The sequence below is a fragment of the Helicoverpa armigera genome, chromosome 8 (genome assembly GCF_030705265.1).
Source record: "Helicoverpa armigera isolate CAAS_96S chromosome 8, ASM3070526v1, whole genome shotgun sequence".
NCBI classification, from domain to species: Eukaryota; Metazoa; Arthropoda; class Insecta; order Lepidoptera; family Noctuidae; genus Helicoverpa; species Helicoverpa armigera.
In genome coordinates this window covers 5,496,889-5,520,314 of record NC_087127.1, presented here as the reverse complement: position 1 = coordinate 5,520,314, position 23,426 = coordinate 5,496,889, and the positions used below count along the sequence as shown (strand labels likewise).

At 37.8% G+C, this 23,426-nt stretch overlaps 1 protein-coding gene across 1 annotated transcript in view; it reads left to right on the top strand.

Annotated features, from left to right (window-relative positions):
- LOC110372780 (beta-glucuronidase) overlaps window positions 1-23,426 on the top strand; it is a 33,586-nt gene that overhangs the window by 5,686 nt on the left and 4,474 nt on the right. The window contains exons 2-6 of the mRNA XM_021329741.3: window positions 7,889-8,149; window positions 9,889-10,071; window positions 21,698-21,867; window positions 22,516-22,658; window positions 23,010-23,203. Coding sequence (XP_021185416.3) covers window positions 7,892-8,149; window positions 9,889-10,071; window positions 21,698-21,867; window positions 22,516-22,658; window positions 23,010-23,203 — 948 coding nt within the window. The 5' untranslated portion in view covers window positions 7,889-7,891. The remainder of the gene's footprint in view (window positions 1-7,888; window positions 8,150-9,888; window positions 10,072-21,697; window positions 21,868-22,515; window positions 22,659-23,009; window positions 23,204-23,426) is intronic.

The following is a 23,426-nucleotide window of genomic DNA, read 5'->3' as shown; positions in this document are numbered from 1 at the left end:
GACTAATTACGCCTGCCTTTACATTGTCGACGACATAAGCGCTGCGTGTCCAACTGCTTTTAATATTTTAATGATATGCCTAATTGTGTCCGAGTTTGGTGGTACGGAAATGTCGTGAACTTTCCCAAGCTTAGCCGTTACTGTAGTTAGTTTTCTTTTAAGCTTTTGGAGTAAGCAAGCTTCAAATTTTTCATTTACAATGTACTGTAAGTGACCAGTTTATATTTGAATTGTTGAACTAATGACTAGTTGACTCCTATTAAGATGTGTTATCGTGCTTCATTATGCTAAATGTCCTATTAAGGAACTTCATTAGAAGGCTTTTTTCAAACGATTAGATCGTATCGCGTGGCATATAATATCGTAGAGTCGGACATGTACACAATCTATCCGTTATAATTTGCATAACAAAACGTTTATTTGTACTGTACCACGCTGTACTGTGAGCTACCGCACTTATTGCAATTTTTATAGTAAGAGATTGTGAGGTAGGATGCAAGCGTACTATATTGTATAATGTATAAGTAATTCAAAAAAATATCGTGTTACCTACTTGCCTACCATTGCCTACGATAAGAACCTTAGCGTTAAAGCTGGTTGTAAACTCAAATGTCCTTGGCTTCAATAAAAGTAGACCATGCCGTGAAACAACATTAAATTAGTTACCTTATAACATACCGTGCTTATTTACTCACAAAGGCTAAACATATAGCAGGAATTTTAAGGATAAGTACGAAAAAGTTCTTATTCAGAACGTCCTAAACCCGAACATTGATCTGTTTACAGTGGCAGCAGACGATAGCTTCGGCCATGGCCGCCTCGCTCCTCTAATGTTTACTCTTCCTTGTTTTTGTTTACACAACCGAGTCGAAATGCAGAAAACAAGTAAAAAATATAACGCTAAATAATTTGTTTGAACTTCACGTTGTTTTAAAACAGGAAAGCACAAACAAAGCACATTTTCATTGTAATCTGATTGTCATCCCGCGCAAATGTATGAGCGTAAACTAGGGTATTGCGGTTGTGTGGGCGATGCACTACACGCCTCGAACATACTTGTGCATAATAGTTGCGATATTTGTCGAATGCCATCTTGTTAGTTTTAGCAATTCCCGGATCAAACATGCACAGCAGTGGCTGAGCGAAAATTACTAATCTACATAATATACAAGACTGTAACTGCCTAGCAATTCGGACATGACGAAACGCAACGAAGCCGTAGGCGCAACAAGTGCTTAAATGAATTAGACTTGACATTAAACAAGCGTAGAAATACGGAATTGCCAACTTATATTCAAACGATCATTTTAGTACTTCGTCAATTGTGCGATCTCATAACGATTAAACATAAAGATTATCTGCGACCAGCATCGTTCCTCTTTCATAGATGTTATCATAAAAACACGTGCATTTACATAGTACTTAGCATATTAATCTCGAGTTACCACGATTTCCAACGGGCGGTGTGTCGGCGACGCGGACGGGTTGATCCCCTGATAAGTTTGCTAAATGATGCCAGTCCGTACAGTCGCCGACAAAAGCTGCATGAGTTATGATGAACGGCGATACACACAAGGACGTCCAGGGCGTTATGCTCGACCTCACTCGCAATAGGCTTTTGCTTTTGTTGGATTTTATTGAAATACAATATGAATGAGTCTGGAGTTTAAATCTATTACGACGAGTCGCTTTGAAATGTTGCTCTATACTTTTATTTAATTTGCTGTCAATAGCAATTTAAAAAAGATACACACTGCAGACAAATAGCCTAAAATAAAACCTATTACAGATGACAGAATTCTACTTAAGACTAATGTAAAGGTAGTATTCATTAAATAAACGAATATTCCGTAAATTAAGCATTTCTCTATCGAGTGTACATCGGGAGATCAAAGATAATGTTCCTCTGGGCACAATGCGTCTATACAACGGAGTAGAGCATACGTGAAGGGTAGATAATTTCTATGCACAATAATATTTGTGTTTGTGGCAGGCAGCAAGCGCAGACGTGGCCCGCAAACAAGATAGATTGCTAGATCAGAAAAAGAGATCGACTGAATTTTATTAAATAAAAGGACTTAATTGTAATTTCTGTTGAATCATGAGCTAATAGAAATGTAATGGAGATGATAAGCTGAGTACAGTTCGGACTTATAAACAAGAAATTAAAAGGAATCAGTTCATAAGCTAGCGAACAATCTTTAACGAATGATTGGGAGAATCCTCATTTAAAACATAAGAACACCTCCCATAATGTTCCTCTGGGCACAATGAGTCTATACAACGGAGTAGAGCATACGTGAAGGGTAGATAATTTCTATGCACAATAATATTTGTGTTTGTGGCAGGCAGCAAGCGCAGACGTGGCCCGCAAACAAGATAGATTGCTAGATCAGAAAAAGAGATCGACTGAATTTTATTAAGTAAAAGGACTTAATTGTAATTTCTGTTGAATCATGAGCTAATAGAAATGTAATGGAGATGATAAGCTGAGTACAGTTCGGACTTATAAACAAGAAATTAAAAGGAATCAGTTCATAAGCTAGCGAACAATCTTTAACGAATGATTGGGAGAATCCTCATTTAAAACATAAGAACACCTCCCAGATATCACCAGATGATAAGCTGTTTCAGTTTTTCGACTCACAATGGGTAAAGAAATACCGTGTCTTTCAGCAGTTTTCTTTCTGAAGATAGTAAAAAAATCCTGAGATTATGCAATCCCCATTTCAATTAGCTAAACTTTGTTGTTTAAAAATTCAAAATCAAAATAAGAAAGCAAACCTTACTTGACGTCGAGGTCTTAGTAAGCATTTCAGTGACTCACAGTCACAGTCGACGTACTTTAGTTTGAAGTCTCTAAAATAATAAGCTATTTTATTCCAAACATGCTGTAGGTACTTAGTAGGAGGCTTTATGCAAATGAAGTCACGACAAAGCTCATTCTTTCTTGTAGTTTAACCAACTTGTTTTTGTTATCGAAGGAATTTTTATAATCGTGTAACAGTGAGCTGTTACCGACAAGCAGCGGATAATAATTGCATATTATTAGCAAGCGCTATGTTTGATACTCTCTCATCTTCACTAATAAACATTTTACTGATGGTATCTGCTAGTGATATACATCAATGCATTCTGATATAGATGATGGATATTAAGAGTTTTACGGCAACTTTGTTCTTATAGACGTATCGCACGCGCATTGAAAAATGCTGTTATTACTTACCACGTAGTTCATAAACATAAAGAGTTAATTTGATAATAAGAGTTAGATGTTATTTTATAAAAATAATCCTTTTAATATCACTTCACTGCCAATAAATTGATTCAAGTAAGTAATTATATACGCACATAAAAACACTCACACGCGTCTACTTCTATGCGACACGGAAAAAAAACAGTAAATAAAAACTTGATTTTAGAAAATTAATAAAACTACTTCATAAAAATAAATCAATTAAACGGTCGATTACCTTAAGTCAACTTAAGTGATCTTCGATAATAAGCAGCCAGAGCTGTGACGAGCCCCTGTCAACATTTTCTTACAAATCACGATATTACCTCACAGGTCATTGAACTCTAGTTTAACTAGCAAAACGTGATATTTACATTACCAATGGGTACAATACCATTAATTAAAAATTCATTGGTTCGTATAATTTATTTTAATCAATAGGTATTTTCCATAAGGCAACTGAACTTAGTTGAAAGGTCACAGACACCAGTTACATTGGTAAAAAGATGATAGAAAAATATACGTCTGACAGTAAGCAAGTTTGTTAGAAATATACATAAATAGAGAACAGTGAACACGTGATTTCGTGAATAAATTCATATTAAATGAAGCACAAGGAAAACAGACAAACACGAAATGTTTTAAAATTATAGCATTTTTTGTTTTGCTCAATTAAGATATAGGAAATCTTATTATTTGATTAACACATTTTTTCTGTCTTATAATTGTTGTTTTTAATTAAGTCTATAGGAGCTACCGTAGCGTAACAGTACCGGGTGTCTGAGACAAACACATCCGTCTATGGTTTCCTCTTACTGACGTTTGATAACTTATAATTTGTGGTTAATCGTGATGATAAACTTTGGCTTCGTAATTTCTTGTTGCTAAGATCTACATATAAATAAATCAATTCTTAAATTGCATATTTAATAGAAGTTTGGACTGAATGATCTTTCAATATTAGAGCTAGAGTGGTTTGATTTTTGGGTCAAGATGGCATATTTCAATAAAATAAATAAATCTTTATTGATATAAAGTAGAACAGATTGTAGCATTGATTGTATTTATGTACCATATAGCCATATAGATACATGCTTGATGAAGAAATTGTGAACATGGGATTTAGTTTTCAGCTCTAAGTATATCCCATTCTCGCTCATTCCTTTTCTTTTGCAAAAAATCACATTCAGAATCGATAAAGTAATCGCAAAACGCTCTAATCTTCGTTACTCTCCTGTTATCAATCGACGAGGGGTCTGTAACCTATGAGTGTGCAAACAATGATAAAATATCGAAAGAGTTTTCCCCTAACGTAATAATCTGTGCTAATAGTAACACTGATTCCAATTGTTATCAGAGAAGTCGGTTAATAACTCTAGAGTCATTGATTGTGATAAAAACGCAGTTTTTGTTCTGCTAACACATTACGAGTTACAAGTTTCAGATAAAGCTGTAATTAGTGTAGATACTTATCATTTGTTTAGACGTTGGAAGAACATTTTTTGTTTTAAAATACACGGAATTAAAAGCACAAAGGATTTGTAAACACATATTTTACGGTAAACGGTGTTGTTGAAATTATAAGCAAATTGCGAGACTTAAGCAGGAAATTTGGAAAAGATCTAATATCCTGCGTTCGGGTATCGCAAGGCCAAGTAATTTTAGGTATTCTAGCAAAACAAAATGTCGTAATGCTAAATACCTGGTATTAGGCAACAGATAAGCTAGCCAGCAATCCGTGGAACTGTAGCGGCATACCGGGCGCTTTGAATATTTTTGTCGCCCGTTTATCTAACATACCGTAATGACTACATTATGATGTTAGTAATAGGGCTGCCTAATATAGGACACTTCCATTACTTTATATCCTAGGATTTGGTCTTGCGAGGTTGACTCTTCTAAACAAATAAGTATTATCTTCGGGAACGAAACTTCTTGCATTTTCTGCAATTTTGTGGTTCTGTTTTTAGTATGCAAATATTTTGAAGTATAATGGAATCCCCTGTCGTGTACGTATATTCATAAAACAATATAGAGGTACATAGCTTTGGATAAGGAGTATGTGTGTAGGAGTAAGCATGAAAAATAGAGTGCTGGGAATCTGAATCTTAGTGTGAGGAAAATCGCGGACTAACAAACAGTACGGCCAGATTTCGTGCCTGTTTATTCATTTCTTATATAAGACGAATCTGATAGGCAATGAAGCGTCAACCCTATGCGTTACCTACATGGTGGTGGACGGAATCCGCACAGAATTCTGATCAACAATTCAGCGCGTATTGTTTGAACGCATGTGCATGCGAGAAAGCCACTGGTTTTGTAACAAACGCGCGAACGCATGCATTAACATAGCCATTATGCGGGAACTAACATATTTATTGTAATGTTTACGTACACTTCGTAATAATGAATGAATTTTAATTTGTCATACCAGCTCATAACTAACATTACTTTGTGTAGATATTTATTATCCATAAATAGCTTCGAAGTGTGCAGTCACTATTAGCACGCTTAGTCAAGTTGAGGCAATAACCAGGTAACTAAAAAATACTATAATATAATAAGTATCTTCTGTAATCTTATCACATACTTAATCTTTGTATACAATTTTAAAAGTGCAATAATTTCAGTTAAAATTACATTTTCTACCGAAAGCTTATTACGGGTCATTGTTGTTCTAAAAAATGGCCTTCCAGTAGTTCCAGGACTAAAACTCTGCTAAAACCTGCATGAAACACTCACCATATAAGAAAACACTTATAAAATGGACTCAAACTTTTGGGGCCTGTAAACTTCAGAAGTCTTTTTGCTTTATTGCCTTATTATTAAGATTTCTGTGCTGGTACGAGTTTCAACCTAATTCCCACATGGTGCAAATAATACTTCTACTGTTCGTTATGGTACAGTGGTCAAGGTATCGATGTGCGATACACTTTCAATGTCCCCGCATTGTGGAATAGAGAAATTCTAGATGCGCCCGCGACGATATCGCGGAAATACGAAACTTATTGGATACTTGAAATCTTACCAGTCACAGACTATTGCCACAAACTGCAACCTCAAGATTGGTTTTCATTATTCAAATATGAATGATATCCAATAAATTAGGAAGTGGTTTAACATGTTAATAAGTTTATTTCTCATGTACTTAACTACAAAGAAGATGCATATGATAATAATTTATGCTCTTTGCTATAACCAAAGGAATGACCAAAAAGTTTATATTAACCGTCTTGTCTGTTGTCAAATAATGATGTTGATGACATATGACATACCTACACAGTGTCTTTGCTTGATTGTTTACGATGTTCTTTGAAATAGTTTTGGAGAGTTTAATTTTGGAGATTTTTACCTTTTTTACCAATGTAGTACCTATTCAAATGGTTAAATAATTTTGTATTGGGAGGTTTAAATAACAACTCCAGACCGCCATTCCTTAGTGTTTGGCGAATGCGAATCGTCTATTCGAACTTTCAATTTGGATGATTTAATAACAAGGCAACAAGGGTATTTTTGGGAAATGCGAAACGTTTCTAGTTAAGTTTCTTTACTGTAGGTGCTCCCTGTGTTGCTCCGCATCGCTGCTATTGTGGTGAAGCTGTCGACAGCCTCGGGCACCATGGTCTGTCGTGCTGCAGAAGTGCTGGTCGTATTGCGCGGCATGCCAGAATTAACGATAATAATCCGTCGTGCTCTTTCCACCGCTGGAGTACCAGCCGTGTTAGAGGCTAATGGACTGGTATGTGACGATGGAAAGAGGGCTGTAGGATGACGTCGTTGCTATGGAAGATGGGTAGGTGCTTGGTATGGGACGCAACGTGCGTCGACACAGGCGCCACCACATCTTCCCAGCACGACAGGTTACTGGTGCGGCTACTGCTTCTTCAGAAAGAACCACAAAGCGGTGGAAGTATAGTAACCTTATTGGAAACTATGCTTTTGATCCCTTTGTGGTCGAAGCGCTCGGACCATGGGGTCCATAGCGAGAAGGCTTGTGGACGCTTCACGTGATCAGAAGGCTGGTCTGTTCTTTGGAAAAAGAATTAGCATTGTCATACAACGTGGCAATGCGGCCAGTCTTCTGGGCACGTTTCTGGAGGACAGCGATGCGGAGGAGTACTTCGACGCCTAACACTCAGTTCGTAGATTTTTACTAATAGAAGGTAATTTTAAGTCCGTAAATATAGTTTGTATTATTTATTTAATTAAAAAGATACTTAAGTGTAAAAAAAACTTTGAAGCAGTAGATAAAATCGCTTTCGTAGGTGTGTGACTAAACTAGATAATAACGTCGACATGCAACATTACAAGCGGAGTGCCACGTCTTGCATCTTCAATAAGTGTTTCACTTTTACCCACTGTTTAATATTGCCGATGTCAATAGCCCATGAATGGGTGTTTCGTCACTACACTGCCTCTGTTTTATGTTTTATGAAACTTTTAACAGCGTAATTTTTATTGTTTAATAACTATGATCAAAGCGAAAGCTGGGTTCAGTAAAAAGTGCAGGTACCACTCACTGCAGTCGTAAAGTTGTTATTTACCTGTGTCCTTATTACTATAACATGGTAATAAGGTTGAGCATGCTCACAGAATGACAAATGTGCAGATAAATCGTTATGTGGATATTTACCATCTACCTTTTTGTTACAGATAATGTTAAGGAAGAATATATTCTTAACGGTCGCGACACTAACATGTGTGGTGAACGCTGTGGTACAAAATACTGCTACAGTGAATGAAATCGATTTAACACCTAAAAAGCTTGTAACAAGTACTGGTGGACCTTTGTATCCCAAAGCAACAGAAACAAGAGACTTGCGAACACTCGACGGAATATGGAACTTCAGAAAATCACCCTCCGATCCAGAGACTGGGTACAGAGCTGGGTGGTTCGAACAGGATCTTGACAAGGTAATGTACCTTCGCTATAAAAACCTACATCGATGATATCATAAGCCTGAGGGGCAATACTACATGTTTCATGTTGCTATGTTCGAATTTATGTGTAACACGTTTTTTAACTACGGAATAATGTTTCGACGTTGGTATTCTATAGAATAATCTCACCAAATGATTTGTTTGTATATTCCACATAATTCAAATTGAATCCATCAAATCCTTTCAAAAAAAGGAACAGTGCCTAAATTCACGGATTTTTAATCAGCTTACGGACCCTTTTAATGACGAAGCAATTTAAAATGAATAAACGGCGAAAATCCTTTAAATTTTACGATCGTGCGTCCTGGTAATCCGGCCGATGATCATCAATATTATAACAACCTTCACGTCCACCCACATTGTATATAAATGGCCAACAATGGCTGCTAATATTCCTAAATATTTACGGCTAAGACTTGTACGCACCGCCCTCGCTTTTATCAGCTACCTACTATGTAATTAATGGACATATTGTAAGGTTTACTTAAATGCTCAAAAAGTTTAAAAAGTCTGCAGCATGTGAGTCCGCGGGAAAACTTTTTACGATTTGCCAGTGATCTGATCTACATATTGTTTTACGCCTACACAAGCACAGATTGTGAAGATGTTTTTATAATACCAGTGTTACCAGTTTATTGACATTGTAATTCAACTATTTTAAAGCTAGTTTTTTATTTCCTTTTTTTAAATTTTAAAAGGATTGAACAACAGGCTGACTATGTTACGTGTTACAACTACATTATGAGTTCATGTTTCAATCAAAATGTCAAATGTCCAGACTATATCGTGATAGATTCCTATTGCAAACCTGTCGACCTTGGCGCCTATGCGTTATTTACTAGTACAAATATGAATACTTAAGCTTTGTTAGATAATATTGACGAAAAACTGGTTTATCAGCTGCGTTATTAATATTTAAATTATGCTTAATTTCCATATTCCTACTACCTCGTTGTCACTTAATCACATTAATAGCACTAATTTGATTTCCATGGTGAAAACATAGCGATGAATATAATAAGCGTGTTAAAAACAGATCTGAGCATCGTTATTTCAATTTAACATTGAAACTTTTTGCAATAATTACTTCACTCTTGCATTTTCATTGATCTACTCAAGCGTGGCGGATGGAAGAACTCGCTTGAGAAATGTTTTATAATCTAGGTTTATGTATGAATCACGTTCATTATTTTCTTTTATAGTATTTATTTGAACACGCCGTCTTATCACCTGATGTAAGGACATTTGACCACGCTCCTTACATATCGTGGAATAACTTTTAACACGTATCTACAAATTAATTTGTCCTTTGTTTTGCGGTTTTAGCTTGAAAACTGTATTTAACTACCTAGTCACTTGTGTTTTAAACAGAAATGTTAAATGCAATATTTACACAGCAGATTATTTTTTACATTTTGCAGTCTCATTTTAATCACAAGTTAACATCAAAGGTGACATTTTCAAGCCTGAAGTTAATGCGTCTCTTGACCATACTTTGCTTTTCATACTGTCCTTAACTATTAAGACACGATTATTTCGAAATCTGAAGTCCATAAGACAATTTGCATCAATGTATCATCAATCAATGTATAAATTCACTCAATAAAATTATTCGATTAGCATAGATATTCCCATATACCGAACTGGAAGATCATTCTTTAGAACATTACTTCAAAAACAATTTTCCTTCAAAAGCTATTTTTCCTTCACAGACTGGCCCGGTACTCGCAATGCCAGTGCCATCATCATACAATGACGTCGGCGAAGATATTTCTCTACGGGACCACGTGGGAGTGGTATGGTATGACCGGCGGTTCTTCGTGCCTTCATGGTGGGGGTCTACTGGTCAGCGAGTGTGGCTGAGGTTCAGCAGCGTCCACTACGCCACTGAAGTGGTAAGTTTATGTTTTTATGACTTAATATCTTGTGGAGACGGTCCCGTTGAGCTAGTTCAATTTAATAAAATGTTGCATGTTGTGGACCTATAAAATCAAACTAGCATCATAAAGAGGCGTAAAGCTTTTAAGGAGGTCAGATTTTGCCCTTAAATAAAACCTCAAAAATCACGGAATTCGGGTGAAACTAATTTACTTGTAAGTAGCTCACAACTCATAACGGATATTCTCATACAAGTAATTTAAGTTAGGCGAGTCAAGAGTTAAAACAAAACTTTAATCGCATATTTGGGATGAAAAACTTAATCAGCTTAAGCGGGTCTAAAACTAAATAAAATATAACGATTATTTAATTAAGTGCCATCAAAATCGTCTGTCTTATTAAAACTACTTACAACGACGTTCCACAGTTACTTACCTAATCTAGACACACGGCCGTGTGTCCGCCAAGTTCGAGCAAAAAAGGCGACACACCGGCCGTGGGTTATATTACACGAACCATTTCGGGCCAAATTCGACCCCCCTGTAACTCAAAATCTATTTTATTTACGCATATCAAATTTCTAGTATCTGTTGAGACCCCCTCACTTATCTAAAATACAAAATTTCATTAATATACCTATTGTAGGTCTTGAGATATTGACGTCAGAAAATCGCTATTTTTACTATACACTGATTCACTGATTCACTTATTCACTGACTCACTCATCAAAAACCTAGACCACTTCCAATGGTCGTATTGACTTGAAATTTGGCATGGAGGTAGGTCTTTATGTCAAGGTAAAGGGAAAAATCTGAAAATGGCCAAGTGTGAGTCGGTTTCAAAATAATGAAGGTGTTTTATACCCGGTGTAATTTTGTACCCCTAAGGAACTAAAACGAACTAAATTTATCTATATTTATATAATATATCTTCGAATGGTACAAAGGTTTGTATTTAGTCAAAGTAAAGTAAAAATCTGAAAACGGCCAAGTGTGAATCACTTTCGAAAATAACGAATGTGTAACTTTGATCCACGAACATAATATATGATAACATGTCATGTCAGTCAGTTGGTAAATCTAGTCATAGTTAATCTAGTTCATTTCTTTGTAAGAAACATAGTGCATATTAAAAAATCTAAAAGATAGTATAAATGAGACATTTCTTTAACTAACTTCATCATAAGAAAAAATAAAATAAACAACCTTACAAAATAAATGAAATCCCACCCAAAACAAAATGTGAAAGACTGCCAAGTTCGATAATATGGGAATGCTTCGCCTATAAAAGAAGTGAGATCTGAATAAGTACCAAGTTCCATACACATACCTCAGTTAAAAATAGTTACTTTTTAATGATGATTACTTGGCAAGTTTTAATAGAAAATTAAATACTTGATTCATTGCGTTTAGTAGGTTTATAACAAGGTGTATGAAAACTTGCCAAGTAACATCATTAAAAAGTAACTATTTTTAACTGAGGTATGTGTATGGAACTTGGTACTTATTCAGATCTCACTTCTTTTATAGGCGAAGCATTCCCATATTATCGAACTTGGCAGTCTTTCACATTTTTGTTTTGGGTGGGATACTTTCTAAGGTTACCGACAGACCCTTTATGGCAAAGAATATTGATGGACTCAAAAATTGGGTTTCTCATGTTTTGTAATAGCTACGTAGTACATAATGGTACATTTATGTTTTCATGCATTGATTGTTTTCTTAATAACTTCCATATATCTAAGCACATTATGTTTCAATCAATTACGATAACACCATGAAAGTAGGTGTTATTATTTCCAACGCGTATCTTTTACATTATTCAAATTAGCGCAATAACAAATACGTAAAATGCGTACTTACAAACATTGTTGACTCAAAGGATTTGCGCTACACAGCGCTGTGCTGAGCCGGAGTTCACACGATTAACATATAAACGGTTTTTGCGGCCGCTATTTCATCTTTTTAGACACATCCTTCTTGAGAAAATCCATGCCCAAAGAAGCGTTGAATTTAAATCAGTTGCCTAGTGTAAGGTCGTGGTGGCCTAGTGGACAAAGAACCAACCTCTCGAGTATGAGGGCGCGGGTTCGATTACAGGTCAGGCAAGTACCAATGCAACTTTTCTAAGTTTGTATGTACTTTCTAAGTATATCTTAGACACCAATGACTGTGTTTCGGATGGCACGTTAAACTGTAGGTCCCGGCTGTCATTGAACATCCTTGGCAGTCGTTACGGGTAGTCAGAAGCCATTAAGTCTGACACCAGTCTAACCAAGGGGTATCGGGTTGCCCGGGTAACTGGGTTGAGGAGGTCAGATAGGCAGTCGCTTCTTGTAAAGCACTGGTACTCAGCTGAATCCGGTTAGACTGGAAGCCGACCCCAACATAGTTTGGGAAAAAGGCTCGGACGATGATGACTCTCCGTATGGCTAACTTCGAGTCCAGTTATTTTAACCATACCAAAGCCGTGCAGTTCCCGGTTGCGAATAGAGCTGACCCATATCATCCCGTGGGTGTCGTAAGAGGCGACTAAGGGAAAAACTATGGACCCCGTGCATAATACTCAGCACCTTGGGTCGACCCTCAGGCGGAGGGAAAACCGCCAACAAAAGCATTCCCAAGGAGGGTTGACGTCAGGCAGGCGGCCGGTCATAAAAATATAGCCAAATCTATTAGCAATATGTCCAGTGTAATAGATGTGAGTGATAGGACTAGGGCGTACCCCCCAGGCGACGCGCAGGGGCAGCACCCGGCCCCTGTGGGAAGTGGACAAGGGTTTTTGCACCAACCCGGGCGGGGGCAATGTAAGAAGCGAGCCCGGGAAGTAAGATTGAGGTATGCAAGTTGGAATGTTGGAACGATGACTGGAAGAGCCAGAGAGTTAGCGGAAGTGTTGAAGAGAAGACGAATAAATGTGGCATGTTTGCAAGAAACGAAATGGAAAGGTACGAAAGCTAGAGAAATTGGTGAAGGATACAAGTTTTATTATTGTGGAAGTGATGGGAAAAGGAATGGTGTAGGAATTGTCTTAGATAAGAATCTGAAAGAGTGTGTGATGGAGGTAAAACGAGTGAATGATAGAATAATAGTCGTGAAATTTGTGTTAGAGGATTTAATACTAAATGTAATTAGTGTGTATGCACCGCAAGTAGGATGTGATGAACGGATGAAAGAAAAATTTTGGGAAGACTGGGATGCAGTTATGATGAATGTGCCAGTAAATGAACAAGTATTTGTAGGGGGCGACTTTAATGGCCATGTTGGCAGAATGAGAGGGAAGTATGAAAGAGTGCATGGAGGGTGGGGGTTTGGTTGCCAGAACGACGAGGGTGAAGCCCTGTTGCAATCGGCTACTGCGTTTGATCTAGCAGTGGTCAACACGTGGTTCCAGAAGAACACGGAACACATGGTCACCTATAAAAGCGGTCCACATGCCACACAAATTGATTACTTTTTGGTTAGACGCAGTAATTTGAAGAACATAAAAGATTGTAAGGTTATACCGGGTGAAAGTGTAGTCTCGCAACACAGACCCCTTGTTATGGAAGTGGCGTTTACAATAAAGTCAATAAAGGGCAAAGAAAAGTTACCTCCAAACATAAAATGGCACAGGTTGGAAAAGGCCGATTTGGCGGAGGAATTTAGAAATGCGGTGGTAGATAAAATAATTGAAATGGGAGATATGAATGAAAGGAGTGTGAATGAGTGTTGGAGTGAAATGGCAATGACTATAAGGATGACTGCGAGAAGAATTTTAGGAGAATCGAAAGGAAAAGGTGTGATAGAGAAAGAAACATGGTGGTGGTCTACAGAAGTTCAAGAGGTGTTGAGAGAAAAGAAAGTGAAATTCAAAGAATGGCAGAGGACACACGAGAATAATGAATGTGAAAAGGCAGAAAAGAAGAATGAATATGATGCATGGAAGAAAAAAGCTAAAAAGACCGTGGCTGTTGCAAGAGTAAAAGCACACGAGAAACTATATGATGCTCTAGATAGCCCGGCAGGCCAAAAAGACCTGTACCGGTTAGCTAAATCTAGAGAGAAATGACGAGGGATGTTAGCAAAATTAAGTGTAAGGGATGGAATAGGAACGGTCCTCTCGGATGACGTGAGAATAAAAGGAAGATGGAAGGAATATTTTGAAAGACTGATGAATGAAGAAAATGTGTGGAGTGGTGTGCTCCACAATAAACCAGTAAATGAGGGCCTAGTCAGAAACGTTTGTGTGGATGAGGTGAGAAAAGCACTGAATGAAATGAAGAATGGCAAAGCGTTAGGACCGGATGAAATACCAGTGGAAGTGTGGAAGTTATTGAGGATGAATGGATGGAAGTGGTTAGCTTTATTCTTCAATAAGTTGTTGCAAGAGGAAACAATACCGGACGAATGGTGCAATAGTTTCCTGGTGCCCATTTTTAAGAACAAGGGTGATGTGTTGGACTGCAATAACTATAGGGGAATAAAGTTAATGTCACATAGTATGAAAGTATGGGAGAAAATTATTGAAAGAAGGCTGAGAGAAGAGAGTGATATCTCACGAAACCAATTTGGTTTTATGCCTGGTCGGGGTACAACGGACGCTATATTCTGTATTCGCCAATTATGCGAAAAGTACAGGAGCGCACACAAGAACTTACATATGGTGTTCGTTGACCTCGAAAAGGCATATGACCGGGTACCTCGTGAGGTTTTGTGGTGGGCCCTTAAGGAGAAAGGTATGCCAGGGAAGTATGTGCAGTTGATCCGAGCGATGTACGGCAGATGCAGTACACAAGTCCGGTCCACGGCCGGCACTACCGCCAGTTTCAGTGTAGGCGTTGGCTTACATCAGGGGTCGGCGCTCAGTCCTTACCTCTTCCTGTTATTAATGGACGCCCTTACAGCGGACATACAGGAGGAGGTCCCCTGGTGTATGCTTTTCGCCGATGACATTGTTCTGGTGGGGGAGAGTGGGCCAGAGGTCCAGAGCAGATTGGAGGCATGGCGGCTAAGACTCGAGACGGTGGGTTTAAAGGTCAGCAAGAGCAAAACAGAGTACCTACATTGCGATTTTGGCGGTTTATCAAGACCCATGACCATAACCCTAACCGGCATGCCCCTACCAGTCTGCTCCGACTTCCGGTACCTTGGTTCACTCGTCCAAAGTGACGGTGAGGTGGACAGGGACGTTACGCATCGGATCAATTCTGGATGGATGAAGTGGCGACAGGTAACAAGCACCATTTGTGACCCACGGATGCCCCTCAAACTGAAGGGCAAAATTTACAAATCCGTAATAAGACCTGTCGTCCTGTATGGCTCAGAGTGTTGGGCATTGAAAAAGAAGGATGAGAAAAGAGTGCATGTCGCAGAGATGAGAATGCTGAGATGGATGTGTGGGGTTACCAGAATGGACAAAGTGAGGAATGAGTATATCAGAGGAAGCCTGAAAGTAGCGCCAGTGACAGAAAAAATGAGAGGTCAGCGTTTGTCGTGGTATGGGCATGTGATGAGACGGTGTGAAACGCATGCTACAAAGAGTGTGCTAAGTATGAATGTGGAAGGATGGAGAGGCAGAGGTAGACCGAGGAAAAGATGGATTGATTGCCTGAAAGAGGACATGAAGCAGAAGGGAGTGGATGTAAGTATGACGTCTGACAGAGAGGAATGGAAGAAAAAGACATGTTGCGCCGACCCCAAATGACTTGGGAACAGGGCAGGAAGATGATGATGATGATGACCAAACGTCATTTAAAATGTATAAGTGCTTCTTATGGAAGCTTGGAAATTAGGACATTTTTAATGTATGTCTAGATTACACACACTCTAAATGATATTCCGAGAGATATCATTTACCGGACAACAACCTTCAGATGTGTGTAAAAAATCTCTTTGTCTTTACATTTTTTGCAAGTAATGATATCATTGCATAATAATGATATCTCACTTTGTTCACTTTGCATAGGTTTATGAGAAGCTTAGGAATTAAATCATTTCATAAAACTAGAAAATAATGCTCACACAAAACTGGCCAATACCTAAGTCCCATTAAGTGATCTACCACATAATTCCGCCGAGTTTTAAAGTCGTTCAGGTCAATAGGTGGGACATGACCTCAATATTTGCTAACAATCAATACATATATTTAAAAAAGCTAACATTTACACAATTTAAAAATATTCCTCTTGGATCATTTTATCGACAATTTTCGCTAGTATTAATTTGTAGTTAGCAACAAGAAAGGGCAGCAACAGCCCCGATTGACGGCCACGGCAGTAGCCGAGAGGTGTCGTTGTCACGAGGCAGTCCGACGGTAGGTAATTGGACAATTTGTCGCGTGACACCCGTCTCGCGAGTTCGCACTCGTTTGACCTGACTGCCAAGCGCCCACTAACTCACATTCAATACGAAACACCTACTTGGGGAGACAGCAGCGAGCCATCAATTATTTACTTTACGCAGAACGCTTTCATGCATATTCTAGCTGTCAACTCATTAACTGCGGCCGATCTGATTGATTGATGCGTTTGATACGTGCACTTGCTTACCCTTGTAACGAGTCTTGCTTGTCGACAGCGAATTAGTAAGCAGCACTGAATCGAAACCAGCTGTCTTTGATTGATGAAGTTGAATGGAAAGATAAGATTCATTATCGTTTTTTGCCATTACTGTTAGACTTTTCTCCGGACTTGTCTACGGCATTCATCAATAACTCCAGTTATACTGTAAACAGTGGCACAGCTTCTTTATTCTGCTGCCCTTATATTTTTTTCAATAATGTTATCCTAAAATATTCTCCATAGCATACACGCTTTGCAGCGTCTTAGCGCTTATATGTTGTAGACGGTCGTCATTCATACGCCAATTGTACTAGAGGGCAATAAGAATCACTGACCTCACTTAACTGACATTACTCAATCAGCTTCCTGCCGACCGAGTTGTCTAGTGGACCCGTTCTTGTACCTCTGCTGTTCTGGGAAAGGTAATACGAAGGTTAAACTAAATAATAGGTAGCAATATCGAAGTAAAGATTACCTTCCTAACCTAAATGTGCCTTACGTCCCTTCTGCCGTTTCAGTGTTCCTCCATCCAACTTCTTTCAAGTTAATCAAGTAGATTGATAGAAATAAATCTTGAGTTGTTGCCTTTATTTCAAAAGGATGAGTACTCCCCATGAACTAGATAGATACAATCTATACTACTAACCTTCACGGATTACTGAAATAATCGTATTACAGCACTATTTCATTCAACTAAGTAATTTATAAGCCCAGTTACATTGTAAGTTTACTAGGTCAAAATAAGCAAATGCAATGTCTTCCAAGTAGGCATTCTAGTGGAGTTGTAAATCACTGGCTTGGTGATTCATTTTACATACGGATATACTCGTAAGGACCTACAGTGCATTAAGCCGAGCACCACAGATTTACTGCTCTGTAGGCGATACCTCATTTCTGGTACAATGATTTGTAAATCAACCGCGAGGCGACCAACTTAGAGGTGTTATAAAGACGCAATTTGCAGGACAATGTCTCCAGAAACGGGTCGGGCACAAATCTGCATAATAGGTAGAAACAGACACAAATCATTCACCGGTATACACCTACGGGATTAAGTTCATTCACATTCACTTCAATGGAAACTTAGAATGCAATCTGTATGGAAAACGATATTCTATTGTACTTGAAGCCTTGTTAGCCCAGTCTAGCACTAAAGTATAAACAACGTTGCTTTATTATGGAAAAACAGACTTGACATTAACAGTTGTTCAAACATGGTTTCAATTATTTCAATCGTACTAATGTATAATGGATGTTTCCTTCAGTAAGCAGGAGAAACTACTGGCTTCTGGCTAGTAATCCATGTAACACAAAATATTCGTTTTGATATTACCAACAAGTCCTTACTAAGCAATAACTGAAAAAAGTATTTTACAAAACTAGTTGAGTTAATTCACAAATAACCAAACCTTGATAAAAGACAAACGAATTTCATTTACGAGCTACTAATAACAGATTTCTAATAACAAAACTGAATTTGTCTAATAAGAACTATAGTTATGTAGTCACTATTTTTATGTAACAGGTTACTCAATTGTTTGTTATTTGTTACTCAAAACTTTTTTCAGACTGTTCCTGGTTCATGGGTAGGTAAGACTGTTATTGAAAACGTCCATTAACATTAAACTTAGATACTGTAAACACAATAGTTCCTCATTGTTTACTACCAACACACTGTTTAATTAATTTCTTGTGTCAGAATAGGTAAGATAATTAGTATTTGAACCTACAAATCGATCCATTTCGTCTAACACAATCCAATAAAATTAACAGTTACTGGAAAACTGCAAACCATAACACGAATCAGTGAAAGTAGTTCTTCAAAGTAAAGTAAATTACAAAAATAAATCAAAGATTGCGACTTCCGAAACAATGTAATTGGTGTTAGATTTTCACTGAAATCGACGATAAGTTTTCTTGGAAACTCGATTGTTTTTCCTTTGTAAATAATTTAGTGTCCGTTTACTTTCGATATCGACATCGCAAAAAAACATAGTTAGGTATTAGCTATAGTAACGATGCTTTTAAATTTATTTTCGACATTTTAGTAGAGTAAATAAACTGTCGGAAGAATACAAAGCTTGAAATGATTATGATGAATACAGCAGAAAGACAAAAGCTTTCAGTTATTCAGATCACTTAGCTTTTATTTCGCACGTCTTCCATTGTTCTCAGACTTAGTGGTTTTTGATTGATATGAAAGTGAACTCTGTCCTTGATATAATAATAAGGTTAAGACCCCGTGTAAAGACCTTTTGATTATTCTTTTTTATATGTAGATACTGTCTTTATGTCACGATCTTCGCTTAAGGAAAGAATTCGCTGTTGCTTATTTTAGAGTTCATCGATCTTGTAATAAATTAGCCGTTTTATAAATATTAGTTCGTATTAGGTATATTCTTCATGAAACCTACATCTTTTCATGTACCAAGTTCCCTAAGTTCTATATCTTAAACTAGCCGTTTTCCCGCCGTTTCACCCGCGTCCCGTGGGAGCTACTGCCTGCACCTAGGGCTGCCATCTCGAATTTCGCCAAACCCGGACATACATTAAAAAAACCCGGACATTTGGCGCAAAACCCATTTTTTCCCCGAACGAGTACGATTTTTATTAAACAAAATAATACCTAATTTGGAATCCATTTACTACTAACATATACTTAAATTCAATGAGGTGCTTCCTTAGATGAAAAGTGTCCGGGTTTTCCCCGGACACTTCTTGAAACCCCGCCCGGACGGCCCCCGGACGGCCTCCAAACGAGGACAAATCCGGGGAAACCCGGACGGATGGCAGCCCTACCTGCACCAGATACCGCAGACCGCAGATAATATAGCTTTCTAATGGTGAAAGAATATTTAAAATCGGTCCAGTAGTTTTTGAGTTTATCCATTACAAACAAACAAAGTTTTCCTCTTTTTAATACTTATTAGTATAGATAATATTGAAGCTTGTATTGAACCTTTAACATTCCTTAAATCTCTACGAGCAGTGATAACTCAACACACCTTCACAATAACATTACTAACTCATTCGACCTACATGTAGTAGGTGTGCCTTAGTGAATCCCAATAAAATCCCCTCAGCAAGTTTCAAATTACTCCCTCTATAAACCAAACTATACCTCTCGAAACGTACGTACCATACATCTTGTATCGCAGGAACATTATTCCGACACCCACGTAAGGTGAATGCGCCCGACTTTTGTTCAAATTAGCCGTGTATTCTTATCCTGGTAATGTTTGACTTATCTTTATTTTCTCAGCGGGGAATTTTACTTTTAAACAAGCGTTTGCACTAAACGTATTTTTTTCTAATCTCCATTTTAACCTGTTGTTTATTTATTGTCGGTACTGTATAATTTTATCAATTTTAGCATCTGTGACTAGTGAAGTTCATGAAAATCACGGTGTACAAAAACGATAGGGTCATCGTGTGATCATTTTAGCTTAGACAAGCTAATTGGGAATACTCGTTGGTAACGCTATTAGAAACTCATCGCGGTTCACCAACTAATTTGTACACAGTAATCGGCTGTTTCGTACTACTTAAAATGTCTTATCTTTTTAGTGTATTTAGCTAAATTGTTCACAGCTTGATTCCAATAAAGATAGCGCGGTATTGAGCAATATCCGCAAGCACTCACTTAGTATTATCATATTTATCATATTTGAGTAAGAACCAATATAAATAGCCTCAGTATTTGTTCAAGCTTTTAGCGTTTCACAAGCGATACTAAACAAATACGTTTAATATGATATTTCGGTATCATAATATGACAGCTTAAGTAGATAAATAATGTAAGTAGGCACATTATGTATGTATTTGTATAAATCGCATACATACATTATACATCAAATCAACACTCAACACAATAACAATGTAACGGTAAACAATATATGTAATATTAAGTATTATGTAAAATAACTGGAACTGTTACGCGGTGTCCTGCGTGAGCGACGAACGCGACGCGACGCGACGCAACACGACGCGACGTAATGCGACGCGATGCTATACGCGACAGATGTCCTACGTGATTTTGGTCATTACTTCTCAAATCATGGAGAAGTTGTGTTACAATTTTGCTTGAAAGTTCATATTTAAAGTACAGACAGCAACAATCTTCCAACTTGTTTGTACTAATAAACGATTTCTTTAATATTTATGTTTTTTTTTGTCCCACAACAATCAACGCTTCTGAATAGTTCGCGGTGTCGCGTCTGGTCGCCCTCAAAACAAGTACGCGTTACGTCGCGTCTCGCCGCAGACTGTCACATAGGCCGCATGTAGGGAATTCCTTTGAGTTGATCGCGTTCGTCGCGTTCGCAGCGTCGCGTCGCGTCGCGTTCGTCGCTCACGCAGGACACCGCGTTAGCGTTAAGGCCACAATAAGGAATAGCCATAAAATTAGTAAATGAAATCTTACCGCGAAAATTTAAATATTTAATTCCCAATGGAATCCAGAGGAGAGATTTTTGGGAAAAACTGATTTGTTAAAACGCACGGGAAACAAAAAACAGCTAGGTAGCAGTCGCGTTAAAAAACGGACATGTCGTTTTATATTTTACCGTAACGGTAATCAAAATTTAAATAACACAATAGGACAACATTAGTATCTGAAATTACATATTGCGTTAAGCAGTAACTGTTCTTTCATGAATGTATGTACGGTGGTGCTTAAGCGAAGAACGGAAATGAGAATGATTTTGCAAATGATGGTCAAGATCAAAGGTGTTGCGTTCCAGCTACTATTAATTTCTAAGTTGAGGACACTTAAACAAATTTTGACACTACAAAAACAGCACTCGAAATTTTACATCTTGCAATGTCTTTATGGTAGTTATGAAGATTACAAATAAAAGGGCGGACCTATTATACTTACCTGGACTGTTCAATATGTTCCAGCACTAGAATCCGTGTCAAGTCTTACGTTTCGAAACCGCTATTGACAGATAGGTACGTCTTTCAACAATGTCTCCATTTTTATGAAAGTGTAAGTTCATTGCTATTCCTTGGCAATTTGTTGCAACACTTGCATTTACATCTTTATCCATCCTTCCATCGTCTTTATTGATGTTGGTTTTAAATTGCTTTCTACCTTCCAGTTCATCAACGGCAAGTCGGTGATGTACCACGAGATCGGACACCTACCATTCGAGGCAGAGATTACAAACGTGGTGAGCTTCAACAGTAGCAACCTGCTTACCGTCGTCGTGGACAATACACTGCTCAGTGACACTGTCCCACAAGGTGTCATCAAGACTGTTTATGACGGGTGAGTTTTCAATTGAACTCTGCTTAGAAGTTGGTTTTTCATGAGTTTTAGTGGTCGAATTAATAAAGACGCGTGTGTCATGGGTGGTTCTCTGATTATGGTACCAACACACTTCGTCGATGGAAAGCAAAATGTTAAGTCGTCATTTTATTGTTTGTACTAGGTATGTCTAACTCTGCCTACCTAAGTAGGTGCTTACTCTGCATAAATTGTACATAACTGTTAACTTGACGAAAAGGATAATTTAAGAACAAAATTCATTTGGTAAACAGTCGTTAATTAATACCTACAGATTGAGTGCAGCTAGAAATGACCGGAAAATAAATATCATTACCGTTCCCGGATACTTAATGAGCTTGCAAACATTTGTTCACGGCTCTTGCTTTGAAAACAATAAAGTCTGTTTACAATAACATTCTAAATTTAAAGGCTTGCTGCATTCTCAATATTCAAGTTACTTAGCAGTATTTTACGCAAACGTTAGCATTCTTGTTTCTTTTACTCTAAGACCTACATACTATGCTATAATATATCTCTTTACTTCTATGACTGCCGATCACTTTGCCTCCCCTTTCACCTCTTCTCTCCTTCTTTTTTCTATCTCTTAATACATCAAAATATAAATACATATATGCATCTCTCCTAAAGGCCAAACCGATTTCATCAAGAGCAACAATACACATTTGACTTCTACAACTACGCCGGCATTCACCGAACTGTTTTCCTGTACTCCACGCCTCAGGTGTACATCGATGACGTCATCGTCAACACAGACATCCAAGGACTCACAGGTCAGTCTAACTGATTATTTAAAGGTCAAACAAAAACATTAACAGGACTAAATATAATGCAGGCCTAGATTTATGCAAGTGATTAATGATAACCTTGATCTTTAATTAAATAATGGAGTGTATACTTGCCAACCCAGTGCACCATGATTACAATTCATGATGAATTAACTCTTTAAAACTATAATATATTTACTTTTGACGACCTCGCTGGCGCAATGTTCACCATGCCGGACTGCCAAACCTGAGTTTATCAGTTGTGTTAGCACCCATAACACAAGTTAATTAATAACTTACCATGGAGCTAACCGACCGTGTGTGAAAAGGTGTCCCGACATTATTTATTTATTACAGGTTTCGTAGTATACAATGTGACAACGAAAGGTCCGAATTCAGACAAAGTTCAGTGCATTGTACAGATATTCGATAAGAACGATACGCAAGTGACGGCGTATAATGACTGCGCTGGACTGTTGGAGATCGGCAATGCCCACTTCTGGTGGCCTTACCTCATGCATCCCAACCCTGGATACTTGTACACGTTTAAGGTAAGGCCCTTTACCTTAATATAATTGAAAATAAAATCATAGCCCGTTAGGCATCCTTGCACCACCTCACACCTTCAAAATAAAGATTTTGATAATTGCCGTGTATTCATTGTACATAAAAGGCTTAGTCGATTGCATAACAAGTTTAATGAAGTTGATATTTTTGTTTCCTCTCTTCAACATTTCAAGCGCCAACTGGTTCAAACAATCACTTAACACAAAC